The following is a 21,493-nucleotide window of genomic DNA, read 5'->3' as shown; positions in this document are numbered from 1 at the left end:
TATTCACGTTTGACTGTATTTTATTATTAAAGCCATTAAAACTGAACCATGCCCATATGTTTACATCTGAAGCGGAGTTACAGTGGTATCTGAAGGTGGGCAGAGAGGCACTGGAGATGATTATGTGCTTTTTTTTTCTTCTTCTTCTTCTTCTATTATCCCACATGGTGAGGCGAATGATCTGGGGTGGGGCAGTAGAGTAGACATTTGCAGCTGCTGGAAGATCTAGTGTAATATAAGACAGGTTTTGAGATCACAATGAGCCTGAAAGTGGTGAACCAAACAGCCAGCATTCACTGATGTCCACTTTAAAAAGAAAAACAAAAAAAGGCATTGTATGATATGAGTCACATGTGAGGCATCCGTAGTGACATCAGTGATTAGCAACGGGCGTAGCTCCGCCATGACGACGGAACCGTCTTCTTCTGGTGACGCGAAAGCCGCTTCGTAGAATATAACCTCTCTATCCTTTAAAACTATTGCATGAACACATCTCCGCTTTTAGAAAAAAAAATTTTTGTATTTTTGCTTTACAATTTTTACATCCAGTGGTATAACAAAAACCCAGCAATGTATGACATAAAAAAACAACAACAACAAAAAACAAACTTGAGTATGAAACATTCAAATATATTACACACCTGTTTGGGATGGCCCACCTGGGAGTCTGGCAACCTCCACTTACAACACACTGGATCTGAAGAATGACTCAAAAACCCCTCCCAAAAAACTGGATGAACATAATGCAGAAACATACTTGCAAATACTTTAACATTCACTATATACAGACAAACGTGGCTTTTGCTGGGCCGTCACCATAGTGACCATGATAAGGGGGGGTATAGGGAGGGCCCGTTGCGAGAGCCCAGCTGTCCTGTACATGCAGTGGAGAGATTCCAGGTACTTAAAGGGGAACGGGGCGGGCTCAAATGCCTATAGACAGCAGCGTCGGACATCACTAAAAGCTACAGTCATACAACATGGATTATAGTAATTTGACTGTCTCCGTTTTATGTTTAGGTCAACAAAAGAACAATAAAATAAAATCCCCAGGAGCACCTTCAACTAACACTGACAAAGGAGAAAACTGTTTATATACAAATGCACATTCTTTACATCTCAGTCCCTCCTGCTGCTGCTGCAGGATCCTCTCACACACACGCACACACACACACACACACACACACACACACGCAGGGGTTTCTGGGAAGAGAGGACCTTCCCTCCCCCCACGGTTCCCCTCTCTGCTAACAATGGAAGTGTTGGCGTGAAGCTGCTGGACCTCCTGTTCAGTAACGGCCAAAACAAAAATAATTCATCGAACTAAAATAAAAACACGATCAGTGCAACATCGTAGGCAGACAAAAAGACACAACAAATAAGACTTTACAGTTTTAAAAAGAGAAACGTCTGGAATGAGGCTTTTCTGTAAACTTCTTACTTCCTCTTCTGTTTCTATGAATAAATACACCCACCGTACCTGTTTTGTTTTCTAGTTACCCACTTTCATGTCATCTATACCTCTTTAAAATGCTCTCTTCCTTATTGAAAAAAAAAGGAAAAATCCTACACAGCTAAAATGATGTGAAATGTAAAAGCGCTGGCGCTAGAACATAGTTACTTTCTCTATAAATAGTTTTCAAATAAATAGACCTGTATCACATTGTCTGGAGGGTATCTGTGGTGTTCAGCGTGGTGGCTGCTGACGGAGTCCCAGTTCTGCTTGGGCGCTGCACGTTTCCAGATTATTACAGTGGATGCAGCTTTATTTTAGCAGAAAGCGGTCGGGGTGGGAAAAAAAAAGGCGGGATTCCTCCAACAGTTCCCTCCTGAAATCCCAACACTTTTCATCTGATAAGTTCAGCAAGTCCTCGTCGGCTCTGTTCGTGATTCGGCACGGTGCAAAAATCAAGACCTTTAAAAAGACATTCCCTTATTCCTATCAAACCGAGAGTCAATTCACGTTTCCTTTCCCTAAATATCGCTCCTTTAGGCTTCCCTGGCAACAATTTAGCACTGCCAAACCGAAACATCCCCGATCCGATCATCATTCGAAACATCAAAGACACACAACAAAATTGGGATATGAAGTACAGGGAGGGCAGAAGGGACAATGCTGCCTCATCGCCGAGTTTCACGTCTCCGGGACAGACAGACGAGCTTTTATTTTAGAACTCTCCCCACTCTGCTTGTGTTTGGCAGCAACACACCGTCCAAAAGGCCCAGGAGAGAAGATGTGGGTGGGAGGGGGTAAGTAGTAGTAGTAGTGAAAAAGGGCAGGGGTGATGATGATGCCCCACAACTGCATGCTTGTCTTGTCTAATTCTCCAGTCATAGATTGGCAAAGGAGAGGTGGTCCGCAAAAACAAGAGAAAACCGAAATGAAGAAAACCGCTCCAGAGAACCGCATCGCTCAAAATTCCAGCGCCAAAGGGGGAGGGGATCAATACTTCCAAAAAGCTTCGTTTTCCACTATTCGCTTCCCTCTCAGCCTCTCCGTTTTGTCTTCGTCCGCCACTTCCTTCTCTACACCAGCTGGTAGCCTGAGCCGGACGTCTGGTCGTAGTCTATTGTGTACTGCGTGGTCCAGTCCACAGTCACAGGCCGGATCAGGCCACAGCAGCGGATCTCGAAGAAATCTATGAGATTTCTGATGCAGCCGTGGCTAGAGGGGGTCACAAAGAGAATGTCGCAATGCCCCAGTTAGCTTAAGATAGAACAGAATAATCAGCACGCAGCTGGAAGTTGCTTAAAGCTAAAAGGTAGTGGCACAACAACAGAACCCTGCGGCGCACCTCTCCAGATGATATGAAAACAAGGACATGACTTACTTGAAGGGGCTCTCAATGGACGTGGCCGTAACCTTAAAGTGCTTGTATCTGCGAGCGTTCATCCGCTCGTTTGTGGTGATTCCAAGAGCCGCGATCTACAGTCCACAAAGACATGGTCAGCTGACATTCCAGAGAAACACCAAACCGTGTCCCCTCCCATCCATCCATTTTCATCTAGATGAAGCTGTACCTGGTAGAGCTGACACATGATGAGCACAGCCACCCACATGAAGTGGAAGACGCTGTTGAGGAACATCCAGAAGATCCAAGGCGAGCAAGAGGCAATCTGGGTCAGGTAGAGCCAGAAGCCATCCTTGGCATAACTGGTGGCGCAGTGCATCTTCCAGTCTGGAGATCAGAAAGACGGGAGTTAGAAGGACGTTTGAAATTAGGAACAGATGAAGATAAAACAAAAAGTGTGCGGAGCTTACAGGAGATGCAGCCATATATCATCCAGCAGATCATACAAAGCAGAAAGAAGAGATAGCCCATGAAGTAGCGGTGATTCCCACTTCCTGTAAAGGACAAAATATTTGATTTCATTTATCTATCTGTTTGTTGATTGTTTATTCCTCCTACGGTACGAGTCGGTGCAGTTTGGTATGCTATATTGTCCATGTCCTTTAAAGTAGTGGCCAATCATACCACACCATTCTTAGTCCACCTTTAGTTGTAGGTCAATAGGACGACGGTACGGAAAGGTTAGAGTGGAACTACTGGCATCACTTAACACTGTCCATTGAGTGAGAGTCCAAATGTTTATTGAAACACTTTCCTGACTACGCCAGACCATAAATTACCATACCGAACTGACCGTTGATGTACAGCGCAATGGAAACGAGACATAAGTGTTGAACATGTCAACATTTTGCTCAATTTAAATCGTTCTGAAGGAGTCATTGACATACAATTCACATCAGATGTCAGCTACCAACTCAAGTAATTCACAGATACAAAGAAATCAAAGATACTTTCACAGATGAAGATATGGTTAAAGAATTTGAATTACAGGAAGTAATAGGACTATTTATAGAACAGGATTGTTTCTGACCAGTGTCAATTGTTCCAAAATTGCAAGCAACTACTTAAATTACAATTAGTGGGTTTTAATAATATTCGATGACCCCACAAGGTGAGGCGAGTGGAACACATGATGCTGTATTATATCTCTGAAGAAGTTTTTAAAACAGAGGTTAAGATTACACAGATGGACCTGCTGTTTGTTCAGACAGTTTCCTCACTTTTAAACCATCATCCTGACCACAAGGTTAGAAAAAGGAACTGTTCAAAGCCTCCCACCCCCTGCATAACTTCCTTCCACTATGGTCTCCAATCTGTTTTACAGACAACAATGACTCAGGTTTGCTTGTTTTTCCCTCCATTCTCTACATTGTTGGGTTTCTGTGGTCAATTGTAACCAGTTTTCCCTTTTCCAGGATGTTTGCTTCAACCCACCAGGGCCTGATGGAATACCATGAATGTTCAGACGCACGCTGGGTCTTAAAGAGTTAAGATGCTTACATCGGCTTCTCAATCTTGGATGTTGAACAAATCCTGGTAACTGACTTACCCACACAGTTCCCCACCCAGGGACAGTGGTGGTCAAACTTTGCGATGCAGCGGTTGCACACGGCACAGTGTTTGGACCGGACGGGCTTCCGTATCTGAAAGAAAAACACAACCAGGTGAGCTCTGCTTTCTTTTCTTATGACCTGCAGGACATAACAGCTTTCAAGGAGGAGCTTACCAAGCAGGTGCTGCAGAATATGCTTAGATCCAAGCTGCCTGTCTCGGCTAACTCCACAATTGTCTGAAGAAGAAGAAGAAAAAAAAACTGAACAGAAAATATTTATGGTCTACGCTATACATTAGCAAGGATCACATTATGGTCTTGGATAAAGGAGAGGCACAAATCAGAATATTGTGGTCAATCTCTTTAGCATCTTACATGAGCAATTAGCAGTGTGTACATCTGCAAGAATTTAAAGCCTCATTTCAATTCTGGATTGTCAAATGGCCATGTTCCATTGCAGACACAGGCAGAAAGCCACATACGGCAAAACGATGCACGACTGCAGTACTTTATTTAGACTTCCTGTTATCTAGTGAGAGTCTTGGTCTCTCTTGTAGCCTACATGAACTGCGGAGGGCTTTGTAGTCTCCAAACTAGGGTACATTTTGCTTTCCTCATTCACAGGTTGTAGAATCTGGGGCCTGGTAGGAGACAGAGACCCTTCTCTCCTCTAATACTTTGTGATAATGAGGGACAAAGAGACCCAAAGCAGCAGGGCAGAAAATCTGAAATGTTATACAACACTGCAATGCAACACGGAGAGAAATATCAGCCAAGACTGTAATTCAAAGTAGAGCAGCGAGATTAGTGTTATATAATCACCCAGTGATTATAAAGCTGGAAGGGAGGGATACCTTTTTCTTCTGCTCCTCTGACGCCTTAATGATTCCAGGATCAGACTTCCAGGATTTGCCAAAGTTGTAGAACAAAGCCAGGGTGTTGACCAGGAACGGTATATGGACCGTGGCAAATGGAAGGTGTGCAGAGGGGTCAAGGCAGATATTGATAACATGGCTTTATTTATTTGTTTTTTTTTTAATTCTCTATGATTTTTACAGTGAACTGACTCATGAAAACACTGAGCTACTAATTTAAAACTGACTCCAGTTGGTTTTACAATGGCCACTTTTTATTCGTTCCTCTTGATTGAAGCGAACTGAAAATATACTGTACAGTATTGTGACTTTAAAACTTAAGTACGTACTGAAGTGTGATATTTGTGCACCATTACACCCCTAACTAGGACTATTTTGTTTCCTTTCTATTCAAAACTACTACCTCCATGTAAAAACCTGCAGCATTATTTGACTTTTATTTTTTTAAGTCATTAGAAAGGCAGCAGCATCAGGAAGCCAAAGAAATCTAGAAACTGGTTTTAACCCCAAAAAAATTGGTTAAAAAATTCTTTAGCGAGTAATACATGCAACATATATCATTTTTCTTTCATGCATTTTTCTTTCATCACAATGTTTTGTGATTGCTAGAGAAAAAAAATCTGATTCGCAGGTCAGACCTCAAAGAAAAGAGGAAATTGGTATAAACAAGGAAAAAAGTTGGGATTTGTTTGCACAAGCTAGAATATGAAGTGAACGATGCCTGGACCTAGAAAACCTGCGTGTGACGCTGTCAGGGCAGCCAGTCACTGACGTTACTCTAACCAAGGTGAAGGAAGGATGATCAGTTACTGGACTGTCGGCTGTAACTTGACGGTGAGTCAGCTGGATCCCACAGGAAACCAGCCAGTAGACAGTCCAGACAACGCCTTTGTGTGACAGACTTCTAAAGAAACATGCAAATCTCCAAACTGAATCAGAATTATGAACCAACGATTCATATAAAACCAAAAGATTCCTGTAGCGCTGAAGACATGAAAGTGAAACAGGAGCTTAATGTTACAAGGATGTGTCACCATCTTCCTACTGTGTGAAAGAAGCCTCAAACTCATCACCTTCAGATTAAAACATCCAGTTTAAGGAAAATTTGATTTACCAAAGACTTTCTGGAGAAAAGTTGTATCATCTGTTGAGATAAAAAAAATCAGCCTATTTGACCCCAATGAGGCTGACATGGCTAAATGAAAAATCTGTAGAATTTTTGCATCTGATTAAATAAAAAGCAGATTTTTCCATGGCCTCCTTTTTGTATTTTTGTGCAGAAAAACATCTGGATGACTACTTCCTGTTGGACCATAAGGCACTTTAAGGGGGACAACTACTGAATTAACACCTGCTGAAGCGCACATGGTTATTTCTAATTATGTCTACACTCTAGTTAAAGGTTGACAAAATAATCTAGAACTTGGTGTATGCATCAGCTAGTTTCTTTATGTGACTGAACAGAACAGTGCAATATGCTAAGTGCTAATCTTTCTGCGAGTAGCTGCAAGCTAACACTGAAGCCAGCAAGAACAAACGGAACTGAAAGTCTGGGTTTAATAGGAACTCATTTCCCCTTGACTAATGATCCATGTGCGATCACTACGCCATGATCGACTTTCTCTCTTTACAGATGACTGCACGTGTGCAAACATGTCTGCTCGAGAGCATTTAAGCAACTGTAATGGATGTAATGTTAATGCACCGTTGACATGGCAAACATTCGCTTTTCTTCTTAGATTAGCTCAGGTTAACGAAGCAGTCAGCTCCCTCCCACATTAGAGATGCAATGAGGTGTAAAATGAATGTTTCCCACAGCAATGATGCCCTTATCTCACCTGGTGTAATTAGAAGCTAGTGACCAGAAAGGCTAAAACGCGAGTACTGATCTGCTGCGGCCGGTTGCCGTGAGAACCGAACACGTGCTGCGCTCAGAGCGCCGGGGTCGGGGTGGAAGGATATCATTCCAGAACCAGTAAAACCAGGTGGAGTACATCCAGAACTTGGTCGCCAGGTAGATTCCCAGAGGCAGAGCGCTGTGCATGGAGTGGTCAAAGAAAGCCCTGTAGAGGAAGGGGATCGGGAGGGGAAACGGTTGCCGTTAGGAGCAGCTTAGCTCTGATTGGACCAGAGCATGTATGTTTTTCACTTCCAAGTATGTGCATGCACACAATAAGGGTGATAAAAGAGGTTCCTTTTTGCTCCTAAAAAAGTTAACTTTAACTAAACAAGGGAACGTGTGGAATCTATTTTTATTTTTTTAAGCTGGGACATACTTGGAGAGGAACTGCACGGCGACCCAGACGCCAGCATACATGACGCCCTTGATCAGCCAAGAGTCGACGTCCAGGTCAGCGATGAAACCCACCAGCCAGATGACGACGAACGGAGTTCCCAGCATCACTTTCTGCCTGAACTCCTGATTTACAAAGGAAGACATGAAAAATTTAAGAATGCACAACTCAAAAATATATATAAGAAACTAAGTTATAAAGTAAAAGTATCGATGTTAATGAGTTTGTTTCCAGCCTGAGAGCAACGTCCAGCAATGTTGACCACAAATGAGCTGAGACACATGTCCTGGTTTTACTATATAAATATGAACTGAAGGCAACTAAACTTGGTGACACAAAGACTCTTTTAAAGATAAAAAGCTGCTAAAAAGCTGCTTTAAACAGCCAAGTCAGCATATAGTCTTGTTATCTATTGCCTGAGTACAAGGTGAGTCTAGATTGGACCAGAGCAATGAAAATGCAGTAAACAGAAAAAATTGGAGATATTTGCAGCATTACTACCTGTCCTCTGTGACCACTCCACAATAACAACACTGGTTTCCCTAACTGTGGGTGATTGGCTGATATTTACGTGTGAAATCGAACTCATCTACTTCTGCAAAGGTCTGAAAATCTATCACTCTGACAAAAACCAGACTCACCAGGTCCGTTTTTAAATATATTTTGGAAAAATCTGTTTTTGGCCGCAATAATTTACAGCAGTAATACTTAGAGACCCACCGATGAACTAGGATAAAACTGAAATCGGACAGTTTTTTGTGTTTTTTTCTGTTAATTTAATATATATATATTAAAAAAAACTTTGGTCTATAGAAACATCAACTAATTCCTTGTAGTTTGATGCAATCTTTTTAGTTTAATTTTTAAAAAACAAACAAAAAAAAGCAGTTAGGTTCCTAACAAACTAGTCCAAAACATAAATTCTCTTTAATCAGACATTTTGAGTTTCCATTATTATCAATAACATACCACAGAACACCATTTCTCCAGAATACACAGAAGTTGCTGTTCAACAATAATACACTGCTCTAAATATGACAGGAACATTCAGCAGTCTCAACCTGGAATTATTTGTAAAGACATAAAAGAAATTTAATGAATAAGTTCTGGGACCATCTGATAACTACAGTAATGTGAATGTAGCTAAAAGGCAGGCGTGTCGCAGGAATCTAAAACTACTAAAGCCAATCTATGCAGATAATGGAAAGCAAGCTAATTTACCTTCATGAGCTAACATTCCAACAGGTAAGCAGGGAGACAACAAATCATTTCAGGAGAATTAATAAAGATAATAGTTGAAGCTTTGAGACAGTCTGGGGTGTGTTTTGGCTCGTCCACCCACTCAAGTTAAGTTTAATGATCAAACATCAAATTCAGGCATGTTTAAACGCTGCTCCTTAATAAAAACAAATAGAAGGAACCACCCAAGGTGATCCGAACAAAGACAACAGACTGGGACACTCCTGGCTGTTCTGTTCTGACTTCCTTCACAAGCCTTTTTGAAAGGAGATGTTTCTGGACAACAGGAAGCAGCAGTCTGACCAGCCTGGGATGACATTAACTATCTCTGAATAAAGTTGGAAAGGTACATTCAGTCTGAGCATGCCTCCAGCTGCCGTGTTCACTTTTAAACAGAGATTATTGATGCTTCTGATAAACTGTACAGCTACAATAAAATGTGTACCTTGTCCATCTTCAGTCTTTTCAGATATGACGGGCTGTCGTAACCTTTGGCCTGCCGCGCTTCCTGTAAGTGATTGATCATCCAGACATTCTTCCTTTGCTTGGCGAGGTCCAGAGGCGTTTCGCCCTGAAGGTGGGAGAAAGAGCAGTCAGTACAGAACATGGTTCTGGTTTAGGGCTGAACGGTCCAGGAAGAGTCATTATTCTGTCATGCAAAGTATTTTGCTCACAGGAATATGTTATTACCTAAATATGAGGGGTTGAGGAGGTTGTGGCGTTTAAATAACCTAAAATCATTAAAAAATTTAACTTAAGTCCATGATTAAATATCCAAACTTGCCATTCCACACAGAGGAATATATTACAAGCATTTATTTCTGATTATTTTGACTATTAAGCTAATCAAAAACACCTAATTTAGTTTCTTATAAAATCTGAACTTTGCATTAAAAAAAAAGTCTATGTAGGGTGGGCTTAACCAAAGTCTACTCCTCAAGAATCCTCTCCTCCGTCAGCGGCTATCCTGTTGTTTTCCACCGCACTTTTTCCATCCACTAAACATCTCATTAAAAATGCATCGAATCCAACATTTTAACAACCTGCAGTCAATTTCTGCATAAAACAATCTTTTTTTTTCTTCCAAACTAATCTTATACTTCTATTTTCTCAGAAAATTAGGGTTTATATTAGCCGAAATATATGAGAGTGTAATAACTTTTTTCCATTTAATTCCTGAATTGAATACATTTCTTGATGATTTTTACACCGACAGCTGTGCAAACGAAGGGGAAAGCATCACCTTGATGTTCTGCGCGTCGACGTTAGCGTTGGCGTCCAGCAGCAGGCTGATGACGGTGGTGTTGCCGGCCAGCACGGCCCAGTGCAGCGCCGTGTTCTTGTGATACTTGTCGCCTAGATTGACCGACACGTTAAAGGTCAGCAGCAGCCGGGTGGGATCGACGCTGGAACGAAGGGAAGAGAATAGGGTCAAAAATAGAAGAAATCCTATCTGATAAAGATGGTCATCTATGTAGTGCTTTCAGAAAACTACAAGTGTAGCTTATCTGGGCTTTTATGTACCGAATTTTATGATTTTTTACGTTCCAAATGGTTTTCCCACTATGATAATGTACAGCACTATAACAAAAACATGCTACTGTACAAACATACACACCTGTGTGTCCTGTAAGCTGCCCACATAAGAGGAGTCATGCCGTTCTGATCCATCATATCCACATCCTGCCACAAAAAAAAATAAAAATAAAAAAAATCATAGGATCACTGGAAGAGGAGGCAGAAGAACAGGCTAAAAAGTGAAGCAATGGGCGCCCCCTGATGGAGAATACTGGTAAAAAATAATAAAAAAAAAAAACTTTGTTTCCTTTCCACACCTGAAAATAAAATACGCATCATATTTTTTACAAGATTATTTCAAATAACATCTGTGTCTGACTTCCTATTTAAGAGGAAAACCATCTATTGGCCATTATGTGATAGATTGTTAAACCACTGATTCATTTATTATAAAGATGTAGCAACCTGTTGTTTTTCATCATCCTTTATTTGCAGTTGCACAAGAGGTGACGTCACACTGTGTGTGTTAGAGATTTATATTTTTCATGCTTTGATGTTAAAAACTGATTTCATTACTTTTAAAATGAGAAAAACGCAATTACAGAGTTGACATTTTAAACCAGGGTTTAAAATGGGCTTTTAATAGCTAATATTAGCATTAGCATCGTTAGCGCAGTTAGCATTATTAGCAGCGGTTTCTGTATGTTTTTCAGCTACACTTTCTACTTCAGAATGTTTCAAGCTGCCTGTTATTTACTGCATTCTGAATTATCACTTTTGTAGATAATATTTTTCCTTTAAATAGACCAAAATGTATAAGAAGACAAATCTGCATTTATTTTATTAGTTTACACTAAACTGAACCATTTTCTTTACTCAGTATCAGGAGTGTTCTTGCCAGAGGCATCTAGCAGTGCTTATGTACTGTGGAATTGCTAATTAGAACACAGTTGTTTTTAAGAGTTTGTGACGGGTCAATCACTGATCATGCAATCAGTCAGATTGGTAAGTAGTTGGTTCTTCCTACCTGTCCTTTGGCGATGAGGTATGCCACAATAGAAGTGTGGCCGAACTGGGCGGCCAGATGAACACAACTGCACCCTTCCCCATCGATTAAAGACGGGTCTGCGCCATACTTCATGAGCTGCACCACCATGGAGAGATGGCCTTGTCTGTAGGACAAGAAGAGTACAAGACTTTAAAACACATGCAGATAATTCTTCTACACCATCCACTGATTGGGGGACAGAAAAATATCACATACTTGTAACCAGCATGTGACAAACTAGTGCGTCACAGTTGTTGTGGCAGTAGGATGATGCAATTTTAGGAATTTGCGTTTAACTCTGTCTGCCCAGTCAGAGTCCAACTGGTGTTGGAAACGCTCTATGATACACCAGACCATAAAATAGTGCACAACCATTGTGCCGTACCACTCAGTGGAGACAAAGGATTACCTATATCATGACAGAGACGTAAAACAGAAATACTGAACAAAACTGAAATTATTAGGGTACTTTTGTGGCTCTTGGCAGCAGTTTTGTACTTCTTGCATAGCATATGTCTTTCTAACTAGCTAGCAAGCAGCTTGTTGCCTGATTGAAAAGTCCCAGAAGAAAAAAACCCATACAGAATATATGAGATTAAATAGTGGTGACACGCAAAAATTCAAGACCTGTGATTAGTGTATTTAAGGCCAACTTACATTTTCTTTAATGTATTCAAGACATTTTAAGGCCTTAATTTTAGACAAATTAATTTAAGACTTTAAATAACAACTAAAAAAAAGAAGTTCCCGAACAGTTGTTAGGGGCTTCAGAAAGGTCACAGACAGCTGGTGGTGGTGGCATGGGGGATGAAACCGGACCCTTTGGTGTCTAAAGCAGTGATAGTGCGGATGTCTGCTGTTGAATGGACCCATCAATAATTCAGGAAGAGGGAATGCAATGCCACCTGTGTGCTTTGGGTGCAACTCGTGTGACCTTCCACAAAACGAGGATTCAGTGGATATTACGGAAAGAAATAAGGAAGGAAGTGTTTTTAGTGCATGGAGACACGGTTTTATAGTCTTAACAGTGAAGAAAACAAGTCCAAAATGTATGACTTAGAAACTGACATCAAGAAGTTGGACACATTTTTATATAAGGGAATTCAGTTTTGGACAAAAAGGTACATATTTTATAGGTATTCTTCTACTTCATTCCTTAAAATGTATGAATTTACAACATACATACCTGAAAAGGGTAATATAACGAACAGAAATACTTCTGACACTTTAAATATATGTGTTGGAAAACATTAACCTTAAATGGCAGAACTGCTGAACTGGTTAGCAGTGTTGAGGTATTCCAAGGTTTTAACTGTTCTTTTTCCATAACCAATACAATTTGCCGTCACACCTTTATCACAGTATAGAGTCCTTTTAACAGGATGCCAGAGGATATGCTGCGGTGACCACACTATTCTCAAAGGAACAAAGTGCTGGCCCTTCCCTTACATCAGGGGTCAGCAACCTTTTCAGTTCAAAGAGTCCTTTTTATGCTAGCACAATAAAATACATCTAGAACCACAAAACCATCTTAACTTCTAGAAAAATGATAGAGATTTGTCTCCATTTAGACAAGAAGTTGAGTCCTAGAAAACACAGAGGTACGGAGTACCTGAAGCTGCCTGTTTGAATGGGCTGACTTCATCAGTTTGACAATCTAGAAGCTACTTCTACTATCCTTCTGACTCAGTTTGAAAGGAGCTGGCATCATTGCAGATGAGGTAGAAGTAGGAAGTACCTATGAGTTATGCATTTTTTAAAATAATTGCATTTTTAAGGTTTCTGCAGGTTTTACCAACTCAAATTTCAGACTTTTAAATACCACTACAAATGGAATTTAAGACATGTCTCCACTGAAATGTACTAACTTTGGCCAATTATCTGCTGATAATTTTTCACCTACCCATGATACACAAAAAAGCTAGCTAGCTAGAAAAGGTATTAGTCACCTTGAGTCACAGAATGCAATAATGATGTCTGAGTGTGACTCAAACATTTGCCTGATAGAAAAGTTCCGCAAGTTACAAAAAACATGCATAAAATATACAAGAATTTTAAAAACGTCCTGCCACGGCAACATTTATTAAAGGCTAATTTACTTTTTATAGTGAATTTAAGGCATTCTAAAGCCTTAATTTTATATACACAAATGTATGACTTTTTAAATTTCTTTGTAACTCATTAGTAATCGATGTGCGTCATCCCACCCCCAGGTTATCTCTGGAATATCCAAATAATAACCAGGGTTAAGAAATAAGTGGAATAATGGCGATAAATAATAAATAATTATTGTTTTGTTCCTCTTTGTGAATTAGCTCAATCTCAGTCAAACTCGATGAGATTTATTAAGTACAGGAGACTCAACCACAAAAGTAAATTTCAGTTAAGACGTATGAATCACAGTACAACTCTTTGGTTCTTAAATATCCATTTTCTTGTTCTGCTACAGTAAAAATGAAATCCAGTATGTTTAAACTCGATCATATGAAGTGATTTAATGTAGACAGGTTAGATCAGGAAGATGTGTGTCACCTTGTGGCCCAGTGCAAAGGTGTAGAGTTGAGGTCTCCGCCCAGCTGGTCAACTATGGCCCCCTTTGATATATAGTACCTACACACAAACACAACACACTGAGTGAAATATGCCACTTTGTCTATTTTCCCATCTTATCAGTGTTTAAACTCTATAAACAGAGAAAACAGCTTGTTCCTCTCACAGGAAATTACACCTAAGCTACTGCATGCACAAGATGTTCTGCTCCAACTTACTTCACCAAGTCTATCCTGTTGTTGATGGCGGCCCAGTGGAGAAGCGTTACGTTTTCTTTGTCTGGCTGCCGAACGTCAAAGCCCGCCTCCACCAGCTCTCTGCAGCGCTCGAAGATGCCGTACCTGCAGCACAAGCAGGAGCGCGATCAGACACTAGCTGGGTTTCCATTGACTATAGAATTGCACAATTTGACATTTGCTTTATGAAAACACGGCAATTTGATATAAAAAACCCCCCCCTCATTTTTCAATAAAATGTTTTGGCGCTGGGATGAGGTGGTTTGTTTGGCCGTATCGAAACTGGTTTACTTCACAAAAATGGAATGGAAACACTTCTTATGCATCACACGAGTCACATGATCAACAACGGGAAGTTACTACTGACGTAAACTACAAAGAAAAAGACAACAGGAAGTAGTTGCAGGATCATAGTCTGGCATATTTTTTAAAGACTTATTGCGTGAACAGAGTTTTTCACGTGTGATTTTTATTTTCTTTTAGGTGTTGTTGTCTCTAGTGGCCTTTATTTGAAAGTAGTTTGACAGGAAACAGGGTAATGAGAGAGGGAGAAGACACATGGCAAATGTCGCCAGGCCAGGAATCGAACCTGCGGCCACCGTCACGAGGACTAAAGCCTCAATACGCGGGTCGTGCTTTGCCCCTGCGCCACCACAACACCCATTCACGTGTGATTTTAACTGCGTTTCTTTTTTAATGGAAACACCACAATCACAAAACTGTTTTTTTTCCAACACTCGTGGAATATTGACAAAGTTTCGTGCACCTTTGTAATATGATCAGGTTTAATTCAAATTCATTCATGTGGATAAACCCCACAAGACATTATGGAAAGTGGTTCCTTACACTAAGAACAAAACAGTTTGTAATTTCTCATAAAAACATTCAGTTACTTCAGTAACGACCACCCTCATTAAGCCACTCGTTAGTGAGAAAGGAGTGGCTTAATGAGTCCATTTCCCCTGACACAGACAAGTCTTGTGCTCACTGTGTGGCTTTGACGATATCCCAGGTGCTGTAGTCGTCCACATGGTTTTTCCGGCTGACGTTCTCGCTGTAGCCGTGGTTGTAGTGACTCTGGGGTTTGATTTCCTGGGAGATCAGAGGAAAAGAAAGGAAAGGAAAAGAAAAGCCAGATTAGGCTGTGACAGAATCATGGAAGAGACTGTAGACTGGACCGTGTGTTTCGAAGAAGAGAAGCCACAAAATATCATTGTTAAAGAAGCTGGTTGTTCACAAAGTGGTGTATTAAAGCATATTCAAAGAAAGTTGAGCGGAAGGAAAATCCGCACCATCAACGGGGATAAAGACAGTCTTGAGAAATTTGTTGTATTATAAATTATTAACAGTAATTATTGCGCCAAATGATAATATTGTTGTTTTGAAAACATTTTCAAGAAACATATTGATAATAACATAATAATCCAAATTTGCTCTCTCTAAAGATTTTTTTTTTGTAAAGAACACTCAATACTGGAACTGGAAGACATTTTAATATAAAAACACAAAGTCAAAACCAATGAATAAAATGGAAAGAAAAACCACAACCGAAGCCATAAATCAAATGGATTATCATCTCTCTGTAAACAAAACTGCCCTTCAAAAAATATTAATCATCAGAATTGAAATGATCAAGCACATTTTAATTTATAACACCACTAATTGCTCGTTGTGACAGACTTATTCTAGAATTGCATAAAAAAGGCTTAAATGAAAACTTTTATAAACGCAAAATGAGGAATTTTGCAGTTTTTAACATCCAATTAATCTTCAGAATAATCTGTAGATTAATCGATAACTAAAATAATCTTTAGTTGCAGCATACTTTTAAGCGTGCCTCTGGATTTTATTTGCAGGGGACGTCTGCGACTGTAAGCCTTCCAACTCATCTGGAGACTCAGTTAAGGGGAACAAATGTCTTTCTGCTTCCTCTGAGCTTCTGGAGCAGAAAGAATCTGTTTTTGCTTTAGCGATTATTACTCAGTCGCTTTCTCAGTTCCTCCCTTCCTGTAGAGAGAACCTCTGAGCTCTGTTTTGATCCACCTTCTCCCCTCTGCCACCTGAAGAGCTGAGGATTGCATTTGTCGCCATGGTGATATCACCTGGGGGCATTTCTTTTTTCTTTTTACTTATTTTGATGTTGTTACCTTAACGTTACGTTCAGGTTGGTGCATCGTCTTCAAGCTGGGCCTCAGCAGAGCGGCTCGGTGAGGCGTGAGGCTGCCGTTCCCTAGGAGAACCGGCTCACATGTTTAAGGCTAAATACGATTCCCACAATCATATATCACACTTTTAGTTACTGCTGTACGGGAGAATCAGCATCGGCTGAAGATTCTCACTGAACTTGGCTGCCTCCCGGCCATTCTTTAGCTGCTGCCGGCTGTGGCCATGGCTCACAATCCAATTCAGCTTGAAATTAGAGTCATTTCAGGAGGCTAATTCAATACAGAAGAGCAGCTACAGTGCAGTGATTGGAGGGAGAGAGGGAGAGCGGATGATTCTACTCATTCTTCACTTGAGTAGAAGAATCAAGTGACTGAGCATCGGCCTGCCTTTGTTTTCATTTAATAACCAAGCGAGCTAAAAGCTTTCTCACTCACGTTTAAATTCTTTCTAGAGTCGCGCCGCTCATAGCGTTGGTATGTTGGAGTGGCTGTGTTATGCTGCGGCAAAAGCAAATGAGGTGGATTAGCATCGGTTGCCAAAAACGAATGATTTCATCCAGGATGCGCTGCTGTGGCCTAACGTCGCTGCTGCGCAGAAGTTTAGTTGTTAGCATGCTAATAGTCTTCGATCAGAGGCCTCTGCAAATGAGTCACCACACTGACTGCTACTGGCCCACAGCATCACTGTCCACAACGGCCTTTTGAAGATACTTGTGTGATACGAGTTGTGACAACATCTCCTGTCTTTTTTTTTGTATTTTTGAGTAACTGAAGTTGATAAAGAATAGGTTAGGTTGTTATGGTTCCTTTTAATTTTTCATATGAGAATTAAACACCTTCTCACAAACCAATTTTCTGAATTCTCCATCTGTTTTTTGCAGATTTCTAAAATACAAAAATAAATATTGACAATTATTTTAACATCACTTTTTCTACGGAGATCTGGACTTTAATATGAAATCTACAAAAACGGATGGAGTTCCATAGTTTTTCAGACTGCAAATCATTGGTCTTGAGATGCTATGCAGATTAAAATACGCAACCAAAACATACAAGCATTTACAGTGTAGTTTTCAGTTATTCTGATAAATTTCTTAGAAGAGTTGTGATTTCCATTAATTGGAATAAATTCCAATTAATGTCTAAAACCCCACAAAACTGTCTGGATTGATAGTTTTACTATTTTCTCCACTGTTTGTTCAATCAATACCAATAAATTTAAAATACATCTTTTAACAAATTACTTTGTGAAAACGTTACGCCATAAAAGCTGATATGGTTTTTCTAACAGCGCAAGATAGGAAATAACTCCCAACGAGGACAACATCCTGTTCCAATTACAGAACAAACATACAGTAATTACAGCTCATCTCCACAACAGCAGGCTCTGCATCTCATTCAACCTCCGTGACCCACCCGTCTCTTCTTCTATTGTTCGCCGGCTGCGTGGGAAGACAAGGATCAAGACGAGGAAACCTCCAGCTTCAGTCTCAAGACTTTCTACGCAAATATAGACAGGAAGGAATCCCAAACAATGGACAAATGCTTCTGTTCTTCTGTTTCACAAATGCATCCACCTAGAACACTTTAAGAAAAAAAACAACAAAAAACCTACAACCTCTTTCAAATGAGGCTAACAACCCCCCCCCAAAAAACAACAGATATTGGTATTAACCACAGAAAGCATGATCAGAGCATCTGTAACCTCTACAGAAAATCTATATATTCCTGTAGCATACCAGACCTATTACTGATATACGGCTCTAAAATCCAGAAAACCTTAACTGGAGTACAGCACAGCTACGAATAGTTTGTGACATTGTGTTAAATTACAAATAGACGCCATAACTAAAATACGTCCAGGTATCCAGTTTGTACAAAGTGCCAGAAATCATCCATCTAAAGCCACCTTTACTGAGTAAATTAACCCATATGGCAGCATATGGCTTGAACAACGAAGTGCCACCATGAATCATTTCCAGTGCTCGCCGTTGAAGGCGATAGCAGGATCTAAACCGGGCCGCTCGGCCTGCTGGCCACAAACCAAGTAGTGAAACAGGACTGCTGCTAGAGGAGCTTGCCAACTACCACTGAAGCAAACTACAAACAGACACGCTGTGACTGAAATCCCTGCCAAGCAAAAAGAGCAAATAATAAGCAGTGTACAGACAAAGTAATAAAACAGAGATTGAGAATAGTTTGAATTTACAACAATTTGTCTTTTTCTAATGTGTGCAACATTCGATTAGCGGCTTTGACCGTAAATGATCTGAATAAAGTAATAAATTAATCTCGGTGTAGATTACTGGGTTTGTTCAGAACAATTAGAACATTGTACTTGTTGCCAGGTTAAAATAAATATGCATAAAATAAATAAAATCAAAATTGGTCAAAATTAGTATCAGTCAGGACATTCTAATTGGTTTGGAAATTTGATCATTTCTGTGGTAAATAAAAGAAAATATATTCTGAAGATTCCTCAATGTAGATTTGAAGCCAACAGATTTTTTTTTCATAACTGATGAAGGAAATGCAACAAAGTGTATCCTGCTGGTTGATGATTTAATAGACCAAAAATAATGTTTGATAAATTTAATATATAGGAAGAAATAATTGTGCACATCCAATTATTTTTGTCCTCAGACTTTATGTCAGAAGCAGTAAAACAATGTTTTGGGTTGTTTCTGTCCTGCAGTGCTCCACAAATATTAAAATCCTAGTAAGGAAAACTGGTGTACCACATCTAATTAATTCATCACACACAATGACGCATTCCCACCAAACCTCTTCCTTCCACTCAACTTTACATTTATATGACTAGATGTCGTCATCTTGGATTAAATAGAGACTGTTTTTAATGTATGTTTTTTTTTTTGCAAATATTTCAAAAACATAAAAGTATCTAATTTGGGTGAATAGCATTTTTTCTGATTTTTAAGTTTGGGGGTCTCAGTCAGTGACCCAAAAGCCAAACACATCAATTATTTGACAGTAACTGTTATGGGAAACCAAGGGCAAGTGTGAATAAATGTTTAAATGCCCTTTATTTTGATTATTTTAAAAAATTTATTTTTTAGATTACTGTTTGGCAATTTAAACATAATTGATTTCTTGTTTTTTCCCCAAAATTTCATACTTCATGAAGCTTGAGAAACTGAATTGTGGATGGTTTAATTAAGTGATCAACCCTAACACAACACTGATGGGTTTTTTTTTTAATCTACAAGAATTAATAGCCTTTCTAATGACAATTTAACTTGAAGAAATGAACCTGTAAACATTGTTGCTAATCATATTCACCATATCAGTGTCTGGTGATCAAGCAGGAGCGCTTCAACAAAGCTGCATGTTCTACAGATTTCAATCCACCTTTGCATCCATGGATTGTGATGGAAAATCAAGTAAGATCCAAGGAGGCCAAGCCTCACAGCTTGACGCTATTCCATAGCTTTAAATGGTCTTTGGCAGAGAAGGGAATGTTAAACAGGTGGCCATAATGCAAAGCCTGATTATATATACGCACTTGTTTGTAAATTGCACATTTTAGCACGCGCGACAGAAACAGGCATGTTTACAAAAGTGTTACCCGAAAGAATAAGTGCTAGTTTCGAGAAATATTAAAACGTATTAATTGTTGCCTAGTAAAGCCTTTTGTATTCCTTTTCCAGCATGTTTAGTATATCATGGTTTTACCTAGTCGCTTTGTGGACAACTGTTCAGTTGACATTCATTTCCATATCCCAACCAGCGATAAAAGCAGCAGCCAGGGCTGTCACTTTAGCCACAAAGCTAACCTGCTATGACAGGAAGGATTAACCCTTAACGTTTTCCGTCGCTTCCTTTATTGTTCAGCCTCGCTCGGGGCACACAAACACATAGTTCCTCTCTTACCAACAACATTTCTCGACGTTAACACCCGCACCAACATCTGCCCAGCGGTTGCTGGCTGGGCAGCAAGAGGAGGGGGCTAGCGTTAGCGATTAGCATCGCTAGGCTAGCTGGCTGACACCCCCCTCACCCGCCTCCATCGGTGGTAATGCAGGGGGCATTCGGAGTTTCCAACAAAGGCCCAGAAAAACAGCGAGCCGCACCGAGCCAAACCGGCAGAACCCGTTTTGGGTGTGTTCATACCGCCGTGCAAAGGCGTGGAGCTCCCGGAGCTTACCTCGGGATGGAGAATAGGGACGCAGCCAGCTTCTTTCTCATATTCCTCCATAGCGTCGGCCATCTTGGTGGTGACAGTCGCCTAGCATTGTGGGAAACAAGAAGCTGCGTAGGGGGGGAAACAAACAGAGGCGGAGGGGTGGGGGGCGGTGTCAAAAACAGATTAGATCAGTGCAGCACTGATTATATGGGGCCCCAACTCTGATTATGATGCAGCTCAGTTTAAGTTAAAGGTAAAAGTTTTGATATTTTAAAAGGAGATTCTGTTAAAAACAATAGCAATGGTTCTTTTACCTGTGGTAGAGAGATGTAGATGTCACACTGGGTTTGTAGAAACTTAAATAAACCATTGGATGCTAACAGCTAGCCATAGCCATACCCTTTCTGTTTTAGCTGTTTTGTTTTAAAATTTGAGGCAACTAAAATTGAAAATGTTAATTTCCCTGTTATGAGGCGCTAGTACAGTAGAGCACCCTGGATGTCATAGAGAAAAGAAAGATATCCAGAAACTGCTACTGATGCAACACCACAAAGTGCATTTTTGTTGTTGTTGCAGCGAAGGCTGCACAGTTCATCTCCATTTTGGATTTGAATACAGGCCTTGGGTCTCTCCACATTGCATGTACTAGTTATGTCCATGTTAATGTCCTAATGTCATATAGTTACATTGCAACATTTCTTATTTAAAGGTTCTTTTGGCTCTAGTGGCCTTTATTTCAAAGTAGTTCGACAGGAAATAGGGTAATGAGAGAAGGGGAAGACATGCAGCAAATGTCGCCAGGCCGGGAGTTAAACCTGCAACCACTGGCACGAGGACTAAGGCCTTAATACGTAGGTTGTGCTTTGCCCCTGCGCTACCACAGCACCCCCACACTGCTACATTTCTGTAATAAAATAATAAAACACTGTAAATAGTTATTCAGTAAGTTCAATAAGTGAGGAGCATTTATTAAGTGGCAGTTCTTGCATGACTCCTTCTGGTTCCCTCCAACCAATCAAA

At 40.2% G+C, this 21,493-nt stretch overlaps 1 protein-coding gene across 2 annotated transcripts; it reads right to left on the bottom strand.

Moving 5' to 3' along the window:
- Nucleotides 1-2: 2 nt before the first annotated feature.
- zdhhc17 (zinc finger DHHC-type containing 17) lies at nucleotides 3-20,598 on the bottom strand. Of its 2 annotated transcripts, none has more exons than XM_005801161.3 (17): nucleotides 20,495-20,598; nucleotides 15,153-15,256; nucleotides 14,147-14,269; nucleotides 13,911-13,988; nucleotides 11,358-11,502; nucleotides 10,431-10,495; nucleotides 10,056-10,218; nucleotides 9,258-9,383; nucleotides 7,556-7,698; nucleotides 7,242-7,342; nucleotides 5,259-5,383; nucleotides 4,579-4,641; nucleotides 4,402-4,495; nucleotides 3,263-3,346; nucleotides 3,022-3,179; nucleotides 2,832-2,926; nucleotides 3-2,665 (listed from the first exon to the last, which is right to left on the bottom strand). In XM_005801161.3, the coding sequence occupies exons 1-17, from the start codon at nucleotides 20,555-20,557 to the stop codon at nucleotides 2,527-2,529; spliced, it is 1,869 nt and encodes a 622-aa protein (XP_005801218.1). In that variant the 5' UTR covers nucleotides 20,558-20,598; the 3' UTR covers nucleotides 3-2,526. The 2 variants fall into 2 exon arrangements, with proteins under 2 accessions (XP_005801218.1, XP_023205758.1); XM_023349990.1 differs by lacking the exon at nucleotides 20,495-20,598 and adding an exon at nucleotides 20,221-20,337.
- Nucleotides 20,599-21,493: the final 895 nt, after the last annotated feature.

Source organism: Xiphophorus maculatus, chromosome 17 (assembly GCF_002775205.1).
Source record: "Xiphophorus maculatus strain JP 163 A chromosome 17, X_maculatus-5.0-male, whole genome shotgun sequence".
Lineage (NCBI taxonomy): Eukaryota > Metazoa > Chordata > Actinopteri > Cyprinodontiformes > Poeciliidae > Xiphophorus > Xiphophorus maculatus.
The sequence above is the reverse complement of the archived record's forward strand: the minus strand, read 5'-3'. Positions and strand labels throughout refer to the sequence as shown.